At 45.6% G+C, this 21,114-nt stretch overlaps 1 protein-coding gene across 8 annotated transcripts in view; it reads left to right on the top strand.

The window, feature by feature from the left end:
* The window catches only part of hsf1 (heat shock transcription factor 1), a 105,842-nt gene that overhangs the window by 30,829 nt on the left and 53,899 nt on the right, over nt 1–21,114 (top strand). For all 8 annotated transcript variants that reach the window (XM_085987309.1, XM_085987307.1, XM_085987306.1 and 5 more), the window contains 2 exons: nt 10,338–10,474; nt 16,998–17,122. In XM_085987309.1, coding sequence (XP_085843435.1) covers nt 10,338–10,474; nt 16,998–17,122 — 262 coding nt within the window. The remainder of the gene's footprint in view (nt 1–10,337; nt 10,475–16,997; nt 17,123–21,114) is intronic.

Raw genomic sequence — 21,114 nt, 5'->3', positions numbered from 1 at the left:
ACCTTATCCAACTGTTCACCAGAGATGATGGCTGCTAATCATGCTTTTTCACTCTCGCGTGCATGCCCATTCTCTTGCTGTGTTGAATACTTCCCTTCTGTGACTGATCAGCGACTGTAGAAAACCTGATGCTATTGACTGTAGAACAGACCTCTTCAGAATTCTTCCTGCTAATGTGTCATATTTGTCTTTTTTTTTGTTTGTTTCCTCCCTCTCTTCCCCCTGATCCCTATAATAAATGATTATAAATGCATTCAGCTGCAAATGGGAATTGCTGGGTGGGGGTGCAGACAAGTTTTAACCGGAGAGTGGTGAGAAGGTGGAACTCGCTACCACATGGAGTAGTTGAGGTGAATAGCATAGATGCATTTATAAGTAGCTAGATAAGTACATGAAAGGAATAGAAAGATAGGGTGGGAGGAGGCTCGTGTGGAACATAAAACACCGGCATGGACCAGTTGGGCCGAATGACTGACTTATTTCTGTGCTGTAATCGCCTCCCGTTTCCCCCGAATTACACACTGCCTGACCACCTGCAGCCACCTGACCAGCTGGGTGACACGCCATCCAGCTTCCCCAGCATATCATCTGAAGTCTACGCAGGAGCAGCCTGGAATTATTTTCTCCCTACGCTCGTCCGTGTGAGGAGGTTGCTGGTCTCCACTCTGCGGCCCTACATTGGGATCAGCTTGGCTGTGTTGAGGATTGAATTTGCATATCGCCATAGCAGTACTGCTCCTAACATAATATACCTCCTGTCCCCCACTATACTTTGAAATAATTTCACGTGTGCGCCCATAAGAATTGAAATGAAAGAAGTCGACCCTGAAAAGAATCTCTGGCATCCCGTTGTAACCACACCACACATTCCAATAGCTCGAGAGGTAAATTTGCTTTCTGGCGTGGTGCTAAGCCATACATACTTGCAGAGTCCCAGATGCAACCCCTGGTCTGTGCTGAATCATGTCACCGACCAGTGCTTAATCATTCAGTTCACACATGCTGGCGGGCTGCCGGTGTTTGTGGAACCATACGGCAGCGTGAGTTGGACTCTTTAAGGGGCAAGGTGACCGCACGTTGACGTGTGTGTGTGTGTGTGCTTTGAAAAAAATCTTTGCAGACAACCTACTTGTGCGGTGGGGGGGGGAGGAACATTCCTCCTAGAGCTTTGTACAGCGTGTCTGGAATTCATTCATGGGTCCAACAGAGTCTCACTCTACACTGGTTTCCATCTAAGCAATTAGTGATGAGTCTGCTTCACCCCTCTCTTACCACCCACCCAGAAAACAGAATTGGCTTTAACTTCCATTTATTTTGAGGTATTGGCTGGTGTTTTCCATTTGTGCTCTTGCCAGCAGCCCCCTTCCTTCCCCCACTAAACTGAATCATAGAATGGTTACAGCACAGAAGGAGGCCATTCGGCCCGTCGAGCCTGTGCCGACTCTGCAAGAGCACTTCAGCTAGTCCCACTCCCCCGCCCTTTCCCTGTAGTCCTGCAAATTCTTTTCCTTCAGGTACTTATCCAATTCCCTTTTGAAAGCCACGATTGAATCTGCCTCCGCCGCCCTCCCAGGCAGTGCATTCCAGATCATAACCACTCGCTGCGTAAAAAAATGTTTTTCCTCATGTTGCCTTTGGTTCTTCTGCCAATCACCTTAGATCTGTGTCCTCTGGTTCTCGACCCTTCCGCCAATGGGAACAGTTTCTCTCTTTTTCTACTTTGTCTAGACCCCTCATGATTTTGAACACCTCTATCAAATCTCCTCTCAACCTTCTCTGCTCCAAGGAGAACAACTCCAGCTTCTCCAGTCTATCCACGTAACTGAAGCCCCTCATCCCTGGAATCATTTTTGTAAATCTTTTCTGCACCCTCTCTAAGGCCCTCACATCCTTCCTAAAGTGCGGTGCCCAGAATTGGATGCAATACTCCAGTTGAGGCCGAACCAGTGTTTTATAAAGGTTCATCATAACCTCCTTGCTTTTGTACTCTGTGCCTCTATTTATGAAGCCCAGGATCCCGTATGCTTTTTTTAACCGCTTTCTCAACCTGCCCTGCCACCTTCAACGATTTGTGCACATATACCCCCAGGTCTCTCTGTTCATGCACCCCCTTTAGGATTGTACCCTTTAGTTTATATTGCCTCTCCTCGTTCTTCCTACCAAAATGTATCACTTCGCACTTTTCTGCGTTAAATTTCATCTGCTACATGTCCGCCCATTCCACCAGCCTGTCTGTCCTTTTGAAGGCTATCACAATTCTCCTCACTGTTCACTATACTTCCAAGTTTTGTGTCATCTGCAAATTTTGAAGTTGTGCCCTGTACACCCAAGTCTAAGTCATTAATACATATCAAGAAAAGCAGTGGTCCTAGTACCGACCCCTGGGGAACTCCACCGTGTACCTTCTTCCAGTCCGATAAACAACCGTTCACTACTCTGTTTCCTGCCACTTAGCCAATTTTGTATCCATGCTGCCACTGTGTCCCTTTTATTCTATGGGCTTCAACTTTGCTGGCCAGCCTATTATGTGGTACTTTATCAAATGCCATTTGGAAGTCCATGTACATCGCATTGCCCTCATCATCCCTCTGTTACCTCATCAAAAAATTAGTTAAACACAAGTTGCCTTTAACAAATCCATGCTGGCTTTCCTTAATTAACCCACACTTGTCCAAGTGACTGTTAACTTTGTCCCAGATTATCGTTTCTAAAAGCTTCCCCACTACCGACTGACTGGCCTGTAGTTGCTGGGTGTATCCTTGCACCCTTTTTTGAACATTGAAACATAGAAGATAGGAGCAGGAGTCGGCCATTCAGCCCCTCGAGCCTGCTCCACCATTCAATGAGATCATGGCTGATCATCCAAATTCAGTACCCTGTCCCTGCCTTCTCCCCATATCCCTTGATCCCTTTAGCCTTAAGAAATATATCCAACTCCTTCTTGAATATATTTAATGAATTGGCCTCTACGGCCTTCTGTGGTAGAGAATTCCACAGGTTCACCACTCTCTGGGTGAAGAAATTCCTCCTCATCTCAGTCCTAAATGGCTTACCCCTTATCTTTAGACTGTGACCCCTGGTTCTGGACTCCCCCGCCATCGGGAACATCCTTCCTGCATCTAGTCTGTCTAGTCCTTTTAGAATTCTATAAGTTTCGATGAGATCCCCTCTCATTCTTCTAAACTCCAGTGAGTATAAGCCCAATCGACGCAATCTCTCCTCATACGTCATTCCTGCCATCCCAGGTATCAGCCTGGTGAATCTTCGCTGCACTCCTTCCATGGCAAGAACATCCTTCCTCAGATAAGGTGACCAAAACTGCACACAATACTCAAGGTGTGGTCTCACCAAGGCCCTGTACAACTGCAGCAAGACATCCTTGTTCCTGTACTCGAACCCTCTTGCTATGAAGGCCAACATACCATTTGCCTTCTCCAGTCCTCTGGCACCACCCCCATATCTATGGCGGATTGGAAGACTGGCCAGTACCTCCGCAATTGCCACCTTTACTTCCCTCAGCAACCTAGGATGCATCCCATCCGGTCCTGGTGATTTATTTACTTTAAGTACAGCCAGCCTTTCTAGTACTACCTCGTTAATTTTTATCCCATCCAGTATCTCACCTACCTCCTCTTTCACTATGACTTCGGCAACATCTTCCTTTCTAAAGACAGATGCAAAGTACTCATTTAGTACCTCAGCCATGCCCTCTGCCTCCACGAGTAGTTCTCCATTTTGGTCCCTAATCGGCCCATCCCTCCCGTTTTACTATTTATATGCCTATAGAAGACTTTTGGATTCCCTTTTGGAATTGGATAGCTGCCAATCTATTCTCATACTCTCTGCCCCTCATTTCCTTTTTCATTTACCCTCTGAACTTTCTATATTCAGCCTGGTTCTCACTTGTATTCTCAACCTGACATCTGCCATGCGCCCCCCTTTTCTGCTTCATCTTACTCTCTATCTCTGTTGTCATCCAGGGAGCTCTGACTTCAGTTGCTCTACCTTTCCCCCTCATGGGAATGTACCTCAACTGTAAACTAATGGGGGGGGGGCGGTGGGAGGATTCAGGAAAGAGTAAATTTAAAAGCAGCAAGAGAAATGTCCAGGCTCTAGAGCAGAGTTTTGGGTAAAAATAAGCGGAGTGGGTCAGGAAGGGACAGGGAGTAACAAAGGTAATAAGGTGACTACGGTGACATCAGGGAAAAATAGAAATGTCAAAGCTGCTAAAGGCATTATATCTGAATGCATGAAGCATTCGCAACAAAATAGATAATTAATAGCACAGATAGAAATTAATAGGTTTGATCTAATAGCCATTACGGAGATGTGGTTGCAAAGGTTGGGAACTAAATATTCCAGGATGCTTCTCTTTTAGAAGAGATAGGCAAAATGGAAAAGGAGGAGGGGTAGCCCTGATAATAAAGGATGGGATAAAGACAGTAGAGAGAAAGGATCTTCGCTCCAAAATCAAGAAGTAGAATCAGTTTGGGTGGAGCTAAGAAACAGCAAGGGGCAGAAAACATTGGTGGGAGTTGTTTATAGGCCCCAAACAGTAGTTGTAATGTAGGGCAGAGTATAAATCAGGAAATTAGAGGCACCAGTAACAAGGGTAATACAGTGATCATGGGGGACTTTAATCTACATATAGACTGGGCAAACTAAATTTGCAGTAATAGTGTGGAGGATGAATTAATGGAATGTATGCAAGATAGTTTTCTAGATCAGTATGTTGAGGAACCAACTAGGGAACAGGCTATTTTAGATCTAGTATTGTACAATGAGAGAGGGTTAATTAATAACCTTGTAGTAAAGGGGCCTTTGGGAAGAGTGACCATAATATGATAGAATTTTATATTGAGTTTGAAAGTGATTTAGTTCAATCTAAACAAAGCAAACTACGTAGGTATGAGGGGCAAGTTGGCTAAGTTAGATTGGGAAACTACATTAAAAGGTATGACTAGACAACCAATGGCTAGCATTTAAAGAATTAGTACATAATTTACAACAAATATACATTCCTTTAAGGCACATAAACCCCACAGGAAAAATGGTCCAACCGTGGCTAACAAGAGAAGTTCAAGATAGTATTAGATCAAAGGAAGAGGCTTATAATGTTGCCAAAAAAAGTAACAAGCCTGAGGATTTTAGAATTCAGCAAAGGAGGACCAAGAAATTGATAAAGGGAAAATAGAATGAGAGTAAACTAGCGAGAGGCATAAAAACAGACTGTAAAAGCTTCTATAGGTATGTAAAAAGGAAAAGATTAGCGAACGTGGGTCCCTTACAGGCTGAGACAGGAGAAATTATAATGGGGAATAAGGAAATGGCAGAGAAATTAAACACATACTTTGTGTCTGTCTTCACGGAAGAAGATGCAAAAAAACTTCCCGGAAATAGTGGAGAACCAAGGCTCTAGCGAGAATAAGGAACTGAAAGAAATTAGTATTAGTAAAAAAAAAAAATAGTACTGGAGAAATTACAGTAATGGGACTGAAAGCCAATAAATCTCCTGGACCTGATGGTCTACACCCTAGGGATTTGAAAGAGGTGGCTATAGAGATAGTGGATGCACTGGTTGTCATCTTCCAAAATTCCATAGATTCTAGAACGGTTCCTGCAGATTGGAAGGTGGCAAATGTAGGCCCACTATTTAAAAAAGGAGGTAAAGGAAACCGGGAACGACAGACCAGTTAGCCTGACATCAGTACAGGAAACACTCGTTTAAACGGCACCTAAATATCCGGAATTCTCTCTTAACCGGCAAAATGCATACTCCGAAAACAACACCTCAATAACCGGAAATATTGCCGTGACCGAGTCTCCCATGGTGGCCGAGTTAGCCGGTGGGGGTAGTTCTCCAAACTGCCACTACTCGGCTTCTTGGCACTGTCAGAAGTCCAAACACCTCAATAACAGGAGGCTGACTTTGTTAAAAATAGCCTCGGTAGATAACCCTCTCTGTCATCCGGAATTTTTAATCAACCAGCAACATCCCGGTCCCGTCTGTACCGGATACCAGAGTTTCCTGTAATAGGGAAAATGCTGGAATCTATTATTAAGGACGCGATAACAGGCCACTTAGAAAATAATAGGATTGGGCAGAGTCAACGCGGATTTATGAAAGGGAAATCATGTTTGACGAATCTTAGTTTTTTGAGGTTGTAACTAGCAGAATAGATAAGGGGGAACCAGTGGATGTGGTGTATTTGGATTTTCAGAAGGCATTCGATAAGGTGCCACACAAGAGGTTATTAAACAAAATTAGGGTTCATGAGATTGGGGGTAATGTACTAGCATGGATTGAGGATTGGTTAACGGACAGAAAACAGAGAGTAGGAATAAATGGGTCATTGTCGGGTTGGCAGGCTGTAACTAGTGGGGTACCGCAAGGATCAGTGCTTGGGCCTCAGCTATTCACAATCTACATCAATGATTTGGATGAGGGGACCAAATGTAATATATCCAAGTTTGCTGATGATACAAAGCTGGGTGGGAATGTAAGTTGTGAGGAGGATGCAAGGAGGCTTCAAGGGGATATAGACCGGCTAAGTGAGTGGGCAAGAACATGGCAAATGGAATATAATGTGGAGAAATGTGAAATTATCCACTTTGGTAGGAAAAATAGAAAAGCAGAGTATTTTTTAAATGGTGAGAGATTGAGAAATGTTGGTGTTCAGAGGGACCTGGGTGTCCTTGTACACAAATCACTGAAAGTTAACATGCAGGTACAGCAAGCAATTAGGAAAGCAAATGGTATGTTGGCCTTTATTACAAGAGGATTTGAGTATAAGAGTAAAGACATAACATAAGAACATAAGAAATAGGAGCAGGAGTAGGCCAATCAGCCCCTCGAGCCTGCTCCACCATTCAATAAGATCATGGCTGATCTGATCCTAACCTCAAATCTTCTATCACTCTGCATCCACCCGAACCCATGTGATCTCCCGGGAGAGGCGAAAAACCAGATAAAAGACCCAATGGCCAATTTGTGAGAAAAAAATCTGGGAAATTCCTCTCCGACCCATCTAGGCGATCGAAATTCTTCCAGGAGATCACTCTGTCCCTATATTTTCTACAGTACTTACCTTCTGTAAAGGCGATCTCCACCCCAGCCAGGAACAGGAATAAAACCATCTCCTGAAACCTAACACAGAATTAGAACACAGTAGGAGCAGAACCAGGCTATACGGCCCCTGGGCCCACTCCACTACCCACAGGGCCATGACCATTCCGAACCTAGACTCGTGTCCAATTTCCTGCCCGCTCCCCGTAACCCTTAATTCCCTTTACTTCTAGGAAACTATCTATTTCTGTTTTAAATTTATTTAATGATGTAGCTTCCACAGCTTTCTGGGGCAGCAAATTCCACAAACCTACCACCCTCTGAGTGAAGAAGTTTCTCCTCATCTCAGTTTTGAAAGAGCAGCCCCTTATTCTAAGATTATGCCCCCTAGTTCTAGTTTCACCCATCATTAGGAGCATCCTCACCACATCCACCCGATCAAGCCCCTTCACAATCTTATATGTTTCAATAAGATCGCCTCTCATTCTTCTGAACTCCAATGAGTAGAGTCCCAATCTACTCAACCTCTCCTCATATGACCACCCCCTCATCCCCAGGATTAACCGAGTGAACCTTCTTTGTACTGACTCGAGAGCAAGTATGTCTTTTAAGTATGGACACCAAAACTGTATGCAGTATTCCAGGTGCAGTCTCACCAATACCTTGTACAACTGCAGCAATACCTCCCTGTTTTTATATTCCATCCCCCTAGCAATAAAAGCCAACATTCCATTGGCCTTCTTGATCACTTGCTGCACCTGCATACTAACTTTTTGAGTTTCGTGCACCAGGACCCCCAGATCCCTTTGTACTACAGTACTTTCCAGTTTCTTGCCATTAAGATAACTTGCTCTATGATTTTTCCTGCCAAAGTGCATAACCTCACACTTTCCAGTATTGTATTCCATCTGCCAAATCTCTGCCCACTTACTTAGCCTGTCTATGTCCCTTTGCAGGTTTTTTATGTCCTCCTCACTCACTACTTTCTGTCCCATCTATGTATCATCTGCAAACTTTGATATGTTACACTCGGTCCCCTCCAAATCGTTAATATAGATTGTAAAGAGTTGGGGACCCAGCACTGACCCCTGCGGAACACCACTAGTTACTGGTTGCCAATCTGAGAACGAACCATTTATCCCAACACCTTACTGCAATTATATAGGGCCCTGGTGAGACCACACCTGGAGTATTATGTACAGTTTTGGTCTCCTTACCTAAGGAAGGATATACAGGTAGACTATCCTTTATCCGAAAACCTTGGGACCAGCCGTGTTTCGGTTTTCGGAAAATTTCGGATTTCAGAAGGTATTTTATAAGACTGGGAAATTTGTCGGGTGGGGGTCGGGGGTGGGGGTCAGCGGGGAGAAAAGAATATCGGACGGGCTGCTGCAGCTATCGGACGGGCCGCTGTATTGTTGGGTTCACTCTCCCGGTACCTCCTTCACACTGCCCGGCTTGGCCTGCAATCTCCTACCCAGGAGGGAACTCTGTGACCCTCTGCCCTGCTCAGCGTAAGTCGTGCGCCACTCTGGTCATGTCGTGCGCACGACTTACGCTGAACGAAAAAACTTTCGGTTTTTGGAGGTTTTCGGAAGTTCGGATAAAGGATAGTCTACCTGTACTTGCCAGAGGGAGTGCAACGAAGGTTCACCAGACTGGTTCCTGGGATGGGGGATTGTCCTATGAGGGGAGATTGAGTAGACTAGGCCTATATTCTCTGGAGTTTAGAGGAATGAGAGGTGATCTCATTGAAACATGCAAAATTCTTACAGGACTTGATAGGGTAGATGCAGCGAGGATGTTTCCCCTGGCTGGGGAGTCTAGAACCAGGAGTCACAGTCTCCGAATAAGGGGTCGGCCATTTAGGACTGAGATGAGGAGACATTTCTTCACTCAGAGGGCGGTGAATCTTTGGAATTCTCTACCCCAGAGGGCTGTGGCGGCTCAGTCATTGAGTATATTCAAGACCGAGATCGATAGATTTTTGGATATTAAGGGAATCAAGGGATATGGGGATAGTGCAGGAATGTGGAGATGAGGTAGAAGATCAGCCATGATCTTATTGAATGGCGGAGCAGGCTCAAAGGGCCAAATGGCCGACTCCTGCTCCTATTTCTTATGTACCTGAACCATTTCCTCTTTAAAGGCAGCCCATTGTTTGATTACAGTTTTACCTGCCAATCCTTGAATCCAATTTACCCGGGCCAGATCCGTTCTCCGCCCACTGAAATTGGCCTTCCACCAATTAAGTATTTTTATTCTAGATTGCTCCCTGTCCTTTTCCATAGCTAATCTAAACCTTTTGATGCTGTGATCACTGTTCCCTAAATGTTCTGCTACTGACACTTGCGCCACTTGACCCACCTCATTCCCCAGAACCAGATCCAGCAATGCCTCCTTCCTCGTTGGGCTGGAAACACACTGATCAAGAAAGTTCTCCTGAACGCAACTCAGAAATTCTTCCCCATCTCTGCCCTTTACACTATTACTATCCCAGTCTGTATTAGGATAGTTGAAGTCTCCCATTATCACTGCTCTATAGTTCTTGCACCTCTCTGTAATTTCCCTGCATATTTGCTCCTCTAAATCCTTCCCACTACTGGGTGGCCTATAGAATACACCTAGTAGTGTAATGGCACCTCTTGTTTCTGAAAGGGCAGGAAATCGTGGCCAACAGGCACAGTAAATCCAGCCATATATAATCCACAGATGTGGGGCTTTCTCCTGCTCCTATCTTCTATGTTTCTATGCAGCTCATTGGTAGAGACTTGAGCAGAAAACTCCAGGCCGACACTCCAGTGCAGTACCGAGGGAGCGCTGCACTGTCGGAGGTGCAGTCTTTTGGATAAGACGGGTGGATGTAGAAGATCCCATGACACTATTTTGAAGAAGAGCAGGGGAGTTATCCCCGGTATCCCGGCCAATATTTATCCCTCAATCAACATACCAAAAAAAATTATCTGGTCATTATCACATTGCTGTTTGTGGGAGCTTGCTGTGTGCAAATTGGTTGCCACATTTCCTACATTACAACAGTGACCACACTTCAAATAGTACTTCATTGGCTGTAAAGCACTTTGGGGTGTCCGGTGGACGTGAAAAGCGCTGTATAAATGCAAGTCTTTCTTTATTAATCTTAAAAATAGTGAACATTACCCTGTTATCCTCCGGGTTGAGGGCGGGGGGGGGGGACTTGAGGACAAATGACGATCAACTCTACTCCACTGTAGTCTGACTTTTTCCGTCTGGGCTGCCTTTCCCTTTGCAGATGGTTTTCGTAAAGTTGTGAACATTGAGCAAGGTGGGCTTATGAAACCGGAGAAGGATGATACGGAGTTTCAGCACCTATACTTCATCCGGGGCCAGGAACACTTGCTGGAAAATATCAAGAGAAAGGTAACCAGTGTAAGTACAAAATGAGCTAAGTACCAATTTATCTCCCTTTTCCCTCTCCACAAAGCCTTGTGAATTGTTGGATTTAAACACCAGTAGCTGCCTTTCCGGGTTGGTGTTTGGGTGGCTGTAGGGGCCAAATAAGCATAATATTATCAGTTACTTTGTGTACACCAAAAATTCATCCTATTCAGTCTTTCATCTTTCAAGCATGCATTTAACAAAGCTATGCAACACTGTAGTGAAACGAAAATGGCAGGAAATCTGAAATAAAAACAGTACAGGAGGCACAGTCAGTATCTGTAACAGACCATACATTAATGTTTGGAGGGGTTCCCACTTTAACTGGCTCGGATGCCAGGTGACTTGCCGTGTGTTTCAGCATTTTATGTAAATAACTCTGCAATTCGCGATTTATCAGAACTATAAATATCACTGTCGTGCTCTCTTGTGACATCTGCAGTTGTCAGATTTGTTGCTTTTCTCATCTTTCTCTCCACCCACTGACTTCATTTAAGCTAAAAGCAGTTTAGTTGAAAATGTGATTGTTCGCTGTGCTTTTGTTACAGTATTTTAGCATGTAGCTGCATGCGGCATGTCTCAGAATGAAAGAACAACAACTTGCATTTATACAGCAACCTTTAGCTTAGAAAAACACCCCAAACATAGAAACATAGAAGATAGGAGCAGGAGTAGGCCATTCGGCCCCTCGAGCCTGCTCCGCCATTCAATGAGATCATGGCTGATCATCCAAATTCAGTACCCTGTCCCTGCCTTCTCCCCATATCCCTTTAGCCTTAAGAAATATATCCAACTCCTTTTTAAATATATTTAATGAACTGGCCTCCACCGCCCTCTGTGGCAGAGAATTCCACAGGTTCACCACTCTCTGGGTGAAGAAATTCCTCCTCATTTCAGTCCTAAAATGGCCTACCCCTTATCCTTAGACTATGACCCCTGGTTCTGGACTCCCCGGCCATCAGAAACATCCTTCCTGCATCTAGTCTGTCCAGGCCTGACAGAATTTTATAAGTTTTGATGAGACCCCCTCTCAATCTTCTAAACTCCAGTGAGTATAAGCCCAATCGACACAATCTCTCCGCATACGTCATTCCTGCCATCCCAGGTATCAGCCTGGTGAATCTTCGCTGCACTCCTTCCATGGCAAGAACGTCCTTCCTCCGGTAAGGCGACCAAAACTGCACACAATACTCAAGGTGCGGTCTCACCAAGGCCCTGTACAACTGTAGCAAGACATCCTTGCTCCTGTACTCGAACCCTCTCGCTACGAATGTCAACACACCATTTGCCTTCTTAACCGCCTGCTGCACCTGCATGCTTACCTTCAGCGACTGGTGCACAAGAACACCCAGGTCTCTCTGCACTTCCCCTTCTCCCAATCTATTGCCATTCAAATAATCTGCCTTCCTGTTTTTGCCACCAAAGTGGATAACCTCACATTTATCCACATTATAGTGCATTTGCCATGTTTCTGCCCAATCACCCAATCTGTCCAAATCGTACTGAAGTTTCTCGACGGTGGTGCATCAGTGGTGTAATGGACACTGAGCCAAAGGAGGAGGTATTAGAGGGCGATCAAAAGCTTGGTCAAAGAGTTGGGTTATAAGGAGAGTCTTGAATAAAGATAGGGAGGTGGAGATGCAGTGGGTCTGGGAGGGAATTTCAGATTGTGGTGCCTGGGTGTCAAGGCACAGCTGCTAATGGTGAGGTGAAGGCAATATCGGCCAGCTGTCCTTGGCTCTTGCCCTGGAAGCATGTCTCCCCTCTGTCATAATATCACCTGGGGGGCTACTTGTTCTGTCTTTCACCTGTATCCCTTGGCACATCTACTGCTGGTGCGTCTCTGACTCTCCGTTCGCACCCATGATTGTCAGAATTGGGGTTTGTTACTGTCCCCTTTACCCACCCCCCAGCATTTCTCTTGTTTAGTGAGAGAAAGCAAGGGAGTGATCAGAAGCAGAGCTCTGCCAGCATGAGTACAGGAGATGAGATGGCTCTTTTTTTTTAAACTACAGGATCAGCAGTTTTAATGGAACCGTTGGCCTGTGAGCAACTGCCCAGGATGGAGCACTAAACCTACAGGAGCACAGTCGAGGAGGAAAATTTGAAGGATATAAAGTTTGAGACTAAGGGCTGCAGTATGTTGGAGCACCGATGAGCTGTGTCAGAGTCGCAGGAAGACATTTCTAATCTGCGACCCTGCACGCCAGTATCGGTTGGTAGCTTTTTTGATGAGAGTTACAGTCCCAAGCAGTGTAGTGCTTGAGGACAACTCTCAGGAATGCAGTTGGTCTGCAGCATGAATTCATAGGTCTGTGCTACAGTCTCCCACACACTGAACGTCTGTTCTCGCACATGCCACACTGCCAGTAAAACAGGCACTTATCCATCATGGCCCTTGCCTCTAAGTACAAGACGTATAGTTTTAACAGAGCTCTTTCACACTTCCTGGGAATGTTGGGGCTTCCCAATAATAGTCCTTTGCTTTCTCGGCGTGCACAAGAGAAGGAGGATCAGTGTTGAATACCAGCTCTGACCACAAGTTCCACAATCATGAATGGAGGCCCAGAGATGTACAAAGCAGCAGCCTGCTAAGGAATGGCTGGAGATGTGGAGGCTGTCCACAAATGGCTCACTGCTCCACACGTCTCTGTTCCTGTTGTGCTAATGACCCTTGCTGTAACGGTGAATGCAGGTTGAGCACAGGCAAGAACTCATTCTGTGAGGGTACCCATCGTCACATAGTCACATTCATACATGAAGATTGACCACTTGGCCAAGTACCTGTGGTTTCCACACTCAGGGAACTGAACCCTAGCATGAATTTTTAGCTTCTTGGTTAAACCCCACGAAGCTCCAGTGAGGGAGGTGAGAATTGCATCAGTGGTCAGTGTATTTAGTGGCCAAGAACTGGTGTGAAAAAAGCAAGCCTGAAGGCTTTGTATCTTAATGCTAGAAGCATTAGGAACAAGGTGGATGAATTAGTTGTGGAAATAGAGGTAAACAAGTATGATTTGATTGGGATTACAGAAACGTGGCTGCAGGGTGGGCAAGGCTGGGAACTTAACATCCAGGGATATACAATATTTAGGAAGGATCGGCAAAAAGGTAGGGGAGGTGGGGTAGCATTGCTGGTAAAGGAGGGGATTAATGCAATGGAAAGGAAGGATATTAACTCGGATGAAACGGAATCTGTATGGGTAGAAATGAGAAATAGCAAGGGGAGGAAAACGTTAGTGGGTGTGATATATAGGCCTCCAAATAGTAATATGGAGGTGAGGGAAGGCATAAAAAGGGAAATTAGAGAAGCGTGCGATAAGAGCACAGCTGTCATCATGGGTGACTTTAATTTACATATTGATTGGACTACCCAAATTAGTAAAAATTCTGAGGAGGAGGAATTCCTGGAATGTTTTCGGGACGGTTATCTGGACCAATATGTCGAGGAGCCGACTCGAGATCAGGCCATTTTAGACTGGGTATTGTGCAATGAGAAGGGACTTATCAACAATCTTCTTGTACGAGGCCCCTTGGGTCAGAGCGATCATAATATGATCGAGCTCTCAGTCGAGATGGAGAGTGAGGAAATTGAATCAGAGACTAAGGTCCAGAACTTAAATAAAGGGAATTACGAGGGTATGAGACGGGAATTGGGTAAGATTGATTGGGTGGTGTTTCTGGGGGGATTGACAGTGGATAGACAATGGCAAGCATTCAAAGATAGAATGGAAGAATTCCAGAACATGTTTATACCGGTTTGGCATAAAAATAAACCTAAAAAGGTGGCTCAACCGTGGATAACGAGGGAAATTAGGGACAGCATAAAATCAAAAAAAAGGGCATATCAACTGGCAAAAAAAAGCACCAGACCGGAAGATTGGGGGCAGTACAGGATACAGCAAAAGAGGACAAAGGGATTAATCAGGAAGGGGAAAATAGAATACGAAAGTAAACTTGCAGCAAACATAAAGACAGACTGCAAAAGCTTTTATCGGTATATCAGGAGGAAAAGACTGGTAAAATCCCAAGTCGGTCCCTTGCAGTCCGATTCGGGAGAATATATAATGGAGAATAAGGAAATGGCAGACCAATTAAACTCATACTTTGGTTCTGTATTCACAAAGGAGGACACAAATAACCTCCCAGGAATATCGGCAAACATAGGGACTAATGAGAGGGAGGAGCTGACAGAAATTAGTATCTCTAGGGATATGGTGTTGGGTAAGTTGAGGGGACTGAAGGCCGACAAATCCCCGGGGCCTGATAAACTACATCCTAGGGTACTTAAGGAGGTGGCCCTGGAGATAGCAGATGCTCTAAGGATCATCTTCCGGAACTCCATTGACTCGGGAACAGTACCCGTGGATTGGAGGGTAGCTAATGTTACCCCAATATTTAAAAAGGGGGGTAGAGAGAAAGCAGGGAATTATAGACCAGTAAGCCTTACATCGGTTGTGGGCAAAATGCTAGAGTCCATTATTAAGGATAAAATAGCGGAGCACTTGACAAATGGGGAAAGGATCGGACAGAGTCAACATGGATTTACAAAGGGTAAATCGTGTTTGACTAATCTGCTGGAATTTTTTGAGGAAGTAACTGGTAAAATAGATGGGGGAGAGCCAGTGGATGTGGTGTACCTTGACTTCCAGAAAGCCTTCGATAAGGTTCCACACAAAAGATTATCATGCAAAATTAAGGCTCATGGGATTGGGGGCAAAGTATTAACGTGGATAGAGAACTGGCTGGCGGATAGAAAACAGAGAGTTGGAATAAACGGCTCGTTTTCGGAGTGGCAGGCAGTGACCAGCGGGGTGCCGCAAGGATCTGTCCTGGGACCCCAGCTGTTCACAATATATATAAATGATCTGGATCAGGGAATTGGATGCAATATTTCCAAATTCGCTGACGACACTAAACTAGGAGGAGGGGTGGGCTCTGATGAGGATGTCAGGAGGCTACAGTGCGATTTGGACAGGTTGGGGGAATGGGCGGATACGTGGCAGATGCACTATAATGTGGATAAATGCGAGGTTATCCACTTTGGGGGTAAAAACAGGAGGGTGGATTATTATCTAAATGGCAATAGATTGGGAGATGGGGAAGTGCAGAGGGACCTGGGTGTTCTTGTGCACCAGTCACTGAAGGAGAGCATGCAGGTGCAACAGGCGATTAAGAAGGCAAATGGTATGTTGGCCTTCATATCAAGGGGGTTCGAGTATAGGAATAGGGATACCTTACTACAGCTGTACAAGGTGCTGGTGAGACCGCATCTGGAGTATTGTGTACAGTTTTGGTCGCCCCATCTGCGGAAGGATGTTCTTGCCATGGAAAGAGTGCAGCGGCGATTCACCAGGCTGATACCTGGAATGGCGGGAATGACCTACGAGGAGAGATTGAATAGTTTGGGCTTGTACTCACTGGAGTTTAGAAGATTGAGAGGGGATCTCATCGAAACATATAAAATTATGGCAGGCCTGGACAGGCTGAATTCAGAGAGAATGTTTCCAATGGTAGGGGAGCACAGAACCAGGGGCCACAGTCTAAAAATAGCGGGCAAATCATTTAAAACAGAGATGAGGAAGAATTTCTTCACTCAAGGAGTGGTGAGCCTGTGGAATTCCCTGCCACAGAGGGCTGTGAAGGCTAATTCAATAAATATTTTCAAGAGAGAATTGGATATATTTCTGAAGGCTAAGGGGATTAAGGGTTACGGAGAAAAGGCGGGGACGGGGTACTGAACTGGTAAGATCAGCTAAGATCTCAGACGAAGATCAGCCATGATCTCATTGAATGGCGGAGTAGGCTCGAAGGGCCGAATGGCCTACTCCTGTTCCTATCTCTATGTTTCTATGTTTCTATGTTTAACCCCACTTCAGACTTGACTGCAGCTTGAATTCATATGTCTGTGCGAGAGCCCCCTGCACACTGAACTTCCGACCTCGCATGTGTCACCCTGACAGTAAAAGAGGCATTTACCGAGAGGCAAGCTCCAATATTGGGCAAGTTCCAGACCGATAGTATAACCAACGTTTGCTGGTTCTGACAGCAAGTTCCACAGTCATGAAGGGCTGCTCCTTAAATTGTAACATGGCTTGAGGCCACATCTTTAGCTAAGGATATTGGTTTCTCTGCAGCCACAGCTTATTGCCAAAGGTGAAGTCAATTTTTTTAAATTAATAACTAAATGGGGGGTGTCGGTGCTGGGGATTAAAACACCTGACCATTTTCATCACCTCTTGTCAGCATCAAACGCTCCCAGGTATGGGGCTTTTCAATATGTGCCAGGTTTTTGCTCAACTCCGCTTATTTTATTTTGCCTCTCGCATTTTGAATGTTGTGGGAACTGGCAAATAAAACGGCGTGGTTTTTTTTTGGCAACTGTGCTCTTGCTCACTCATTAGTCGCTGTGCAAGTGGTAACTCAGACTGGCTTCTGGAATTGGCAGTGCTGTGGATCATTGTCCCCTTTTATACATTGCCAAATCTGCTGTTAATGTTTGTTTTAAAACTTGCAGATGTCGACTGTGAAACCTGAAGAGATAAAAGTCCGCTCGGATGACGTTGGTAAAATTCTAACTGATGTTCAAATCATGAAAGGGAAGCAGGAGAACCTGGACTCCAAACTAATGACCATGAAGCAGTAAGTACCTGAACTTGGAATGCCGATAGTGTACAGGGGCAATTGGCAGTTACCAGAAGTTCACCAAATGCTGTGCTCATCAATACTGTGGGCACTTCCCAATGTTAGTGTTACAGAGGAGGAAATCCATACTTTCTACCCTGATTTTAGATCCAGCCTCCATCTGCAGTCTTAACTGTAAGACTTGAGCAAGTCCAGTGGCAGTCATTTTCTATAGTTTTCAAGAACTTGTTCATTAATTAGAGCAGTATGTCTGGAGCCTGCTGCCCTCCCAGCAACCTGCATCCTGTGGCTGTAACAACAGCTTGCATTTATTTAGCGCCTTTAACTAAGATGAAGATCCCACGGCACTTCAGAGGATACTGAGCCAATGTGAGAGATATTAGGAAGGTGGGACCAAAAGATTGGGGTTTAAGGAGCCTCATAAAGGAGGAAAGGGCGACAGAGTGAAAGGCAAGGGCTTGGGGAGGGAATTTCAGTGTGTGCACATCAGTGCTCATGAACCAAGATTTTGTAATGTTAGATGCAAGCTAACTGATGCCTGGAGTGATTAGAAGATGCTTATGTTGACCATGTCCAGATATGTGCTTGGAAGTTATGTGTCCCTTTTTTTTTTGTTGCACGAAGATGGTAGATGACCAAGACTCATCACCGAGGCCTATTCAACTTTTATTTAGTTCACTAGGGAAGCTGATGTTGGCCTGGTACTGATTGTGGTGGATTGGTAAACAGAACAGATATGTAAGCTGGAATCTTCTCTTCCATTGGAATTATCCATTACATGGTGACCAACCCTGGTAATAGAGCAGTGATTCCCAAATTACATGTGTGTGTGAGCAAAAACGTCTCCCGCGTATAGGAGAGCAGGTTTGCTGGGGGTGCATGAGTTCAGAAAGTCATATGAGCTTGAGATACATGTCTTTGATTTCTAGATATTTCCTCTACTGTTTCTTCCATGGTCTCCCACTGCCACTTGCGTCTGCGACTGGGAATGCAGTTGTGCTTTTTGCTACTCGGTCTCCAATTTAAAACAATTGCCAGTGGACTGTGTACAACTGAGCCTGTGTGTTACAATCTGCACTGCCCCTCCTCTCAATCATACTGTTCTTGCATCCTCGAACTTCCCAATCTTGTCTAATGATGCCCCATCCTCTAACCATGTTTGCCATGCACAATGTACTTTGTCTTGACTTCCCCATGTGCAGCTCCACAGGATGGGAGGTGAGAGGAGAAATGTTGTTCCCTAGGTTCTGGCCCTTGCTATTGATCCCAGCTGTTGTGAAGTCCAGTGCATGTGTCATTCCCTCCACTGTCTACATGCTGTGGTATCTGCACCTGTTCCTGTAAAACTCTTGCCCCAGCTGCCAATGGGAACGCAGAAACATACAGCATTGCTGGAAAAGGGATTGCACGTCGTCTTAGGCAGTCTGCAGATCAGCGATTGACGGGAGTGGGGGAGGGGAACCGGAAAGAAAGACAGACTTGCATTTATATAGCTACTTTCACGGCCACCGGACGTCTCAAAGCGCTTTACAGCTAATGAAGTACTTTTGAAGTGGAATCACTGTTGTAATGTGGGAAACGTGGCAGCCAATTTGCACACAGCAAGGTCCCACAAACAACAATGTGATAATGACCAGATAATGTCTTTGTTATGTTGGTTGAGGGATAAATATTGGCCCAGGACACCGGGGATAACTCCCCTGCTCCTCTTCATAATAGTGCCGTGGGACCTTTTACGCCCACCTGAGAAAGCAGAGGGGGCTTCAGTTTAACATCTCATCCAAAAGACGGCACCTCTGACAGTGCAGCGCTCCCTCAGCACTGCACTGGAGTGTCAGCCTAGCTTTATGTGCTCAAGTCCCTGGAGTGGGACTTGGAACCCACAACCTTCTGAGTCAGAGGAGTGTGCCACCAACTGAGCCCCAGCTGACACTGCAGTAACCAGCCCACAGACTGGTGCCAAGTTCACACCGTCCACCCTGTTGACTTTATCAATGAGCTGTAACAATACACCCCATGTAAAATCAGATGGGAAGGCAACATCCAACTTTGCTTTTATGAGGAAGAGGGGAGTAATGCTGTTCCTGCTTGTGAAACCCGATTTGCGAAGTTGTTTTGGAAATTGCAGGCTGCATTTGGAAATGGGGATGAGGGATGAAACGCCATCAAATTACAAAGGGATTCACCATCCACTGAGTTCCGATCTTACTTTGCATCATCGCACTGCCCTGATGGAGGAAAGGCGAATGTGCTAGTTTAAAAGTAAATTCACGGAATATAAATGCACGTGTTATATTTGTACATGTAAAGTGCTGGATGTGAGGTTTAAGAGTATCAGCAGTAATGTGGAGAGGTTCAGCTGCTGTAAGGGACTAACATGAAACTCGTGCAGTTTAGGACTTTACTCGTGCTCTAAAGCCAGCAGGCAGTGTTGTTCGGGTTCATGCAGTGTCCATGCCTATGACATCTCCCTTGTACATCCACTTTCTTGAAGCTTTCCCACCAGTGTTGTATTTACAGGTAGACTATCCTTTATCCGCACTTCCGAAAACCTCTAAAAACCAAAAGTTTTTTCGTGGAGCGTAAGTCGTACGCACGACATGACCCGAGTGGCGCCAAACATGACAGGAGTGGTCCGGGAGCTCTGTCTTTCCCTGTGAGCAGGGCAGAGGGTCACAGAGTTCCCTCCTGGGTAGGAGATTGCAGGCCGAGCCGGGCAGTGTGAAGGAGGTACCGGGAGAGTGAACCCAACAATACAGCGGCCCGTCCGATAGTCTTTTCTTTCTCCCCCCCCCCCCCCCCCCCCCCCCCCCGGGACCTGATTTGCGGGCCAGCTTAGTGTAGGAGTCCGCCGATATCTGGCTTTCCCACAACTGGCGGCGGCAGTCGAGCCCCAGACCCCCACTAAGTCAAGGAATTCAGATATGGAGCAGGGGGAGTCGGAAACCTCGCTCTAACGGCAGAAATCAGCAGCCGTTTTGTTAGGTTTTTTTTTCTTCCCCTAGCATTTTTTTTTTAAAGAGTCAGGCTGTGGAAAGACTCTCTGTAGCTTAGCAACAGCTTCAGAGACGCTTCCAAGGCAGGGCCCGAGTGTTTACAAGCTGTTGCTGAGCAACAGTGTTTGTTGTCAGAAAACCTTCTGAAATCTGAAAAATTCCGAAAACCGAAATACAGCTGGTCCCAAGGTTTTCGGATAAAGGATAGTCTACCTGCACCTACATTTTAGTCGCCCCTACATTTTAGTCGCCCATGTCCGGTTCCCCATCTCATGTCCACATACCCAGTGTTTTTTCAGGGAATAAATCATGATATTATGAAACAAGTTCTTCTTTTCAGATTATGGGGTGGGGGGAGGGGTTGTGGACAAGCTGACCAGGGTATGGGAGGGGGAGGGGGAAAAATAAGCTGACCAGGATATTTGGGAGGGGTGGATCGCCTTTGCATCTGGTGTTCTGAGAGTTTAAACTTGGTGACCAGCTGCAGCAGATATTTTAGTGCTGCTGGTATCTGTCCTCCCCCACACTCCCCATGTACATGCCAGTAATTACCACATCGCAAGTTTGAGCTGGCCATTCAGAGACTCTAAGAGCTTTGTACAGAGTTACAGGTGTCCACAGCACAAACTGGAGCCACCCAGTTCAGTGTGTCTGTGCTAGAACAATCCTGAACTCCTCCCACTGCCCTTCTCTTTCCTCCCCCCCCCCCCCCCCCAATAGCCCTATAGTTTCATCCGCTTTAAATACTTATCCAATTTTCCCTTAAGATTCCTTGTGACAAAACATTCCATGCTGCAACACCCTTTGTGTAAGCATTTCTCCCAACCCCTCTGCTCTGGAACTAATGACTTGTGTGAAAAAATACAGAACGTGGGCATGTACAGGACTGGTGAACACGGCTCGTGTCCCAGCTACCTTTCCCATGCGATATTTCATATACCCCTCATCAGCCACCACTATTTGCCGACTGTCTACTCCATGAGCAGCCAGTTC

Source organism: Somniosus microcephalus, chromosome 5 (assembly GCF_052327205.1).
Source record: "Somniosus microcephalus isolate GS21.2 chromosome 5, FLI_Smic_1.0, whole genome shotgun sequence".
Classification (NCBI taxonomy): domain Eukaryota; kingdom Metazoa; phylum Chordata; class Chondrichthyes; order Squaliformes; family Somniosidae; genus Somniosus; species Somniosus microcephalus.
This window is presented reverse-complemented; position numbering and strand designations above follow the sequence as displayed.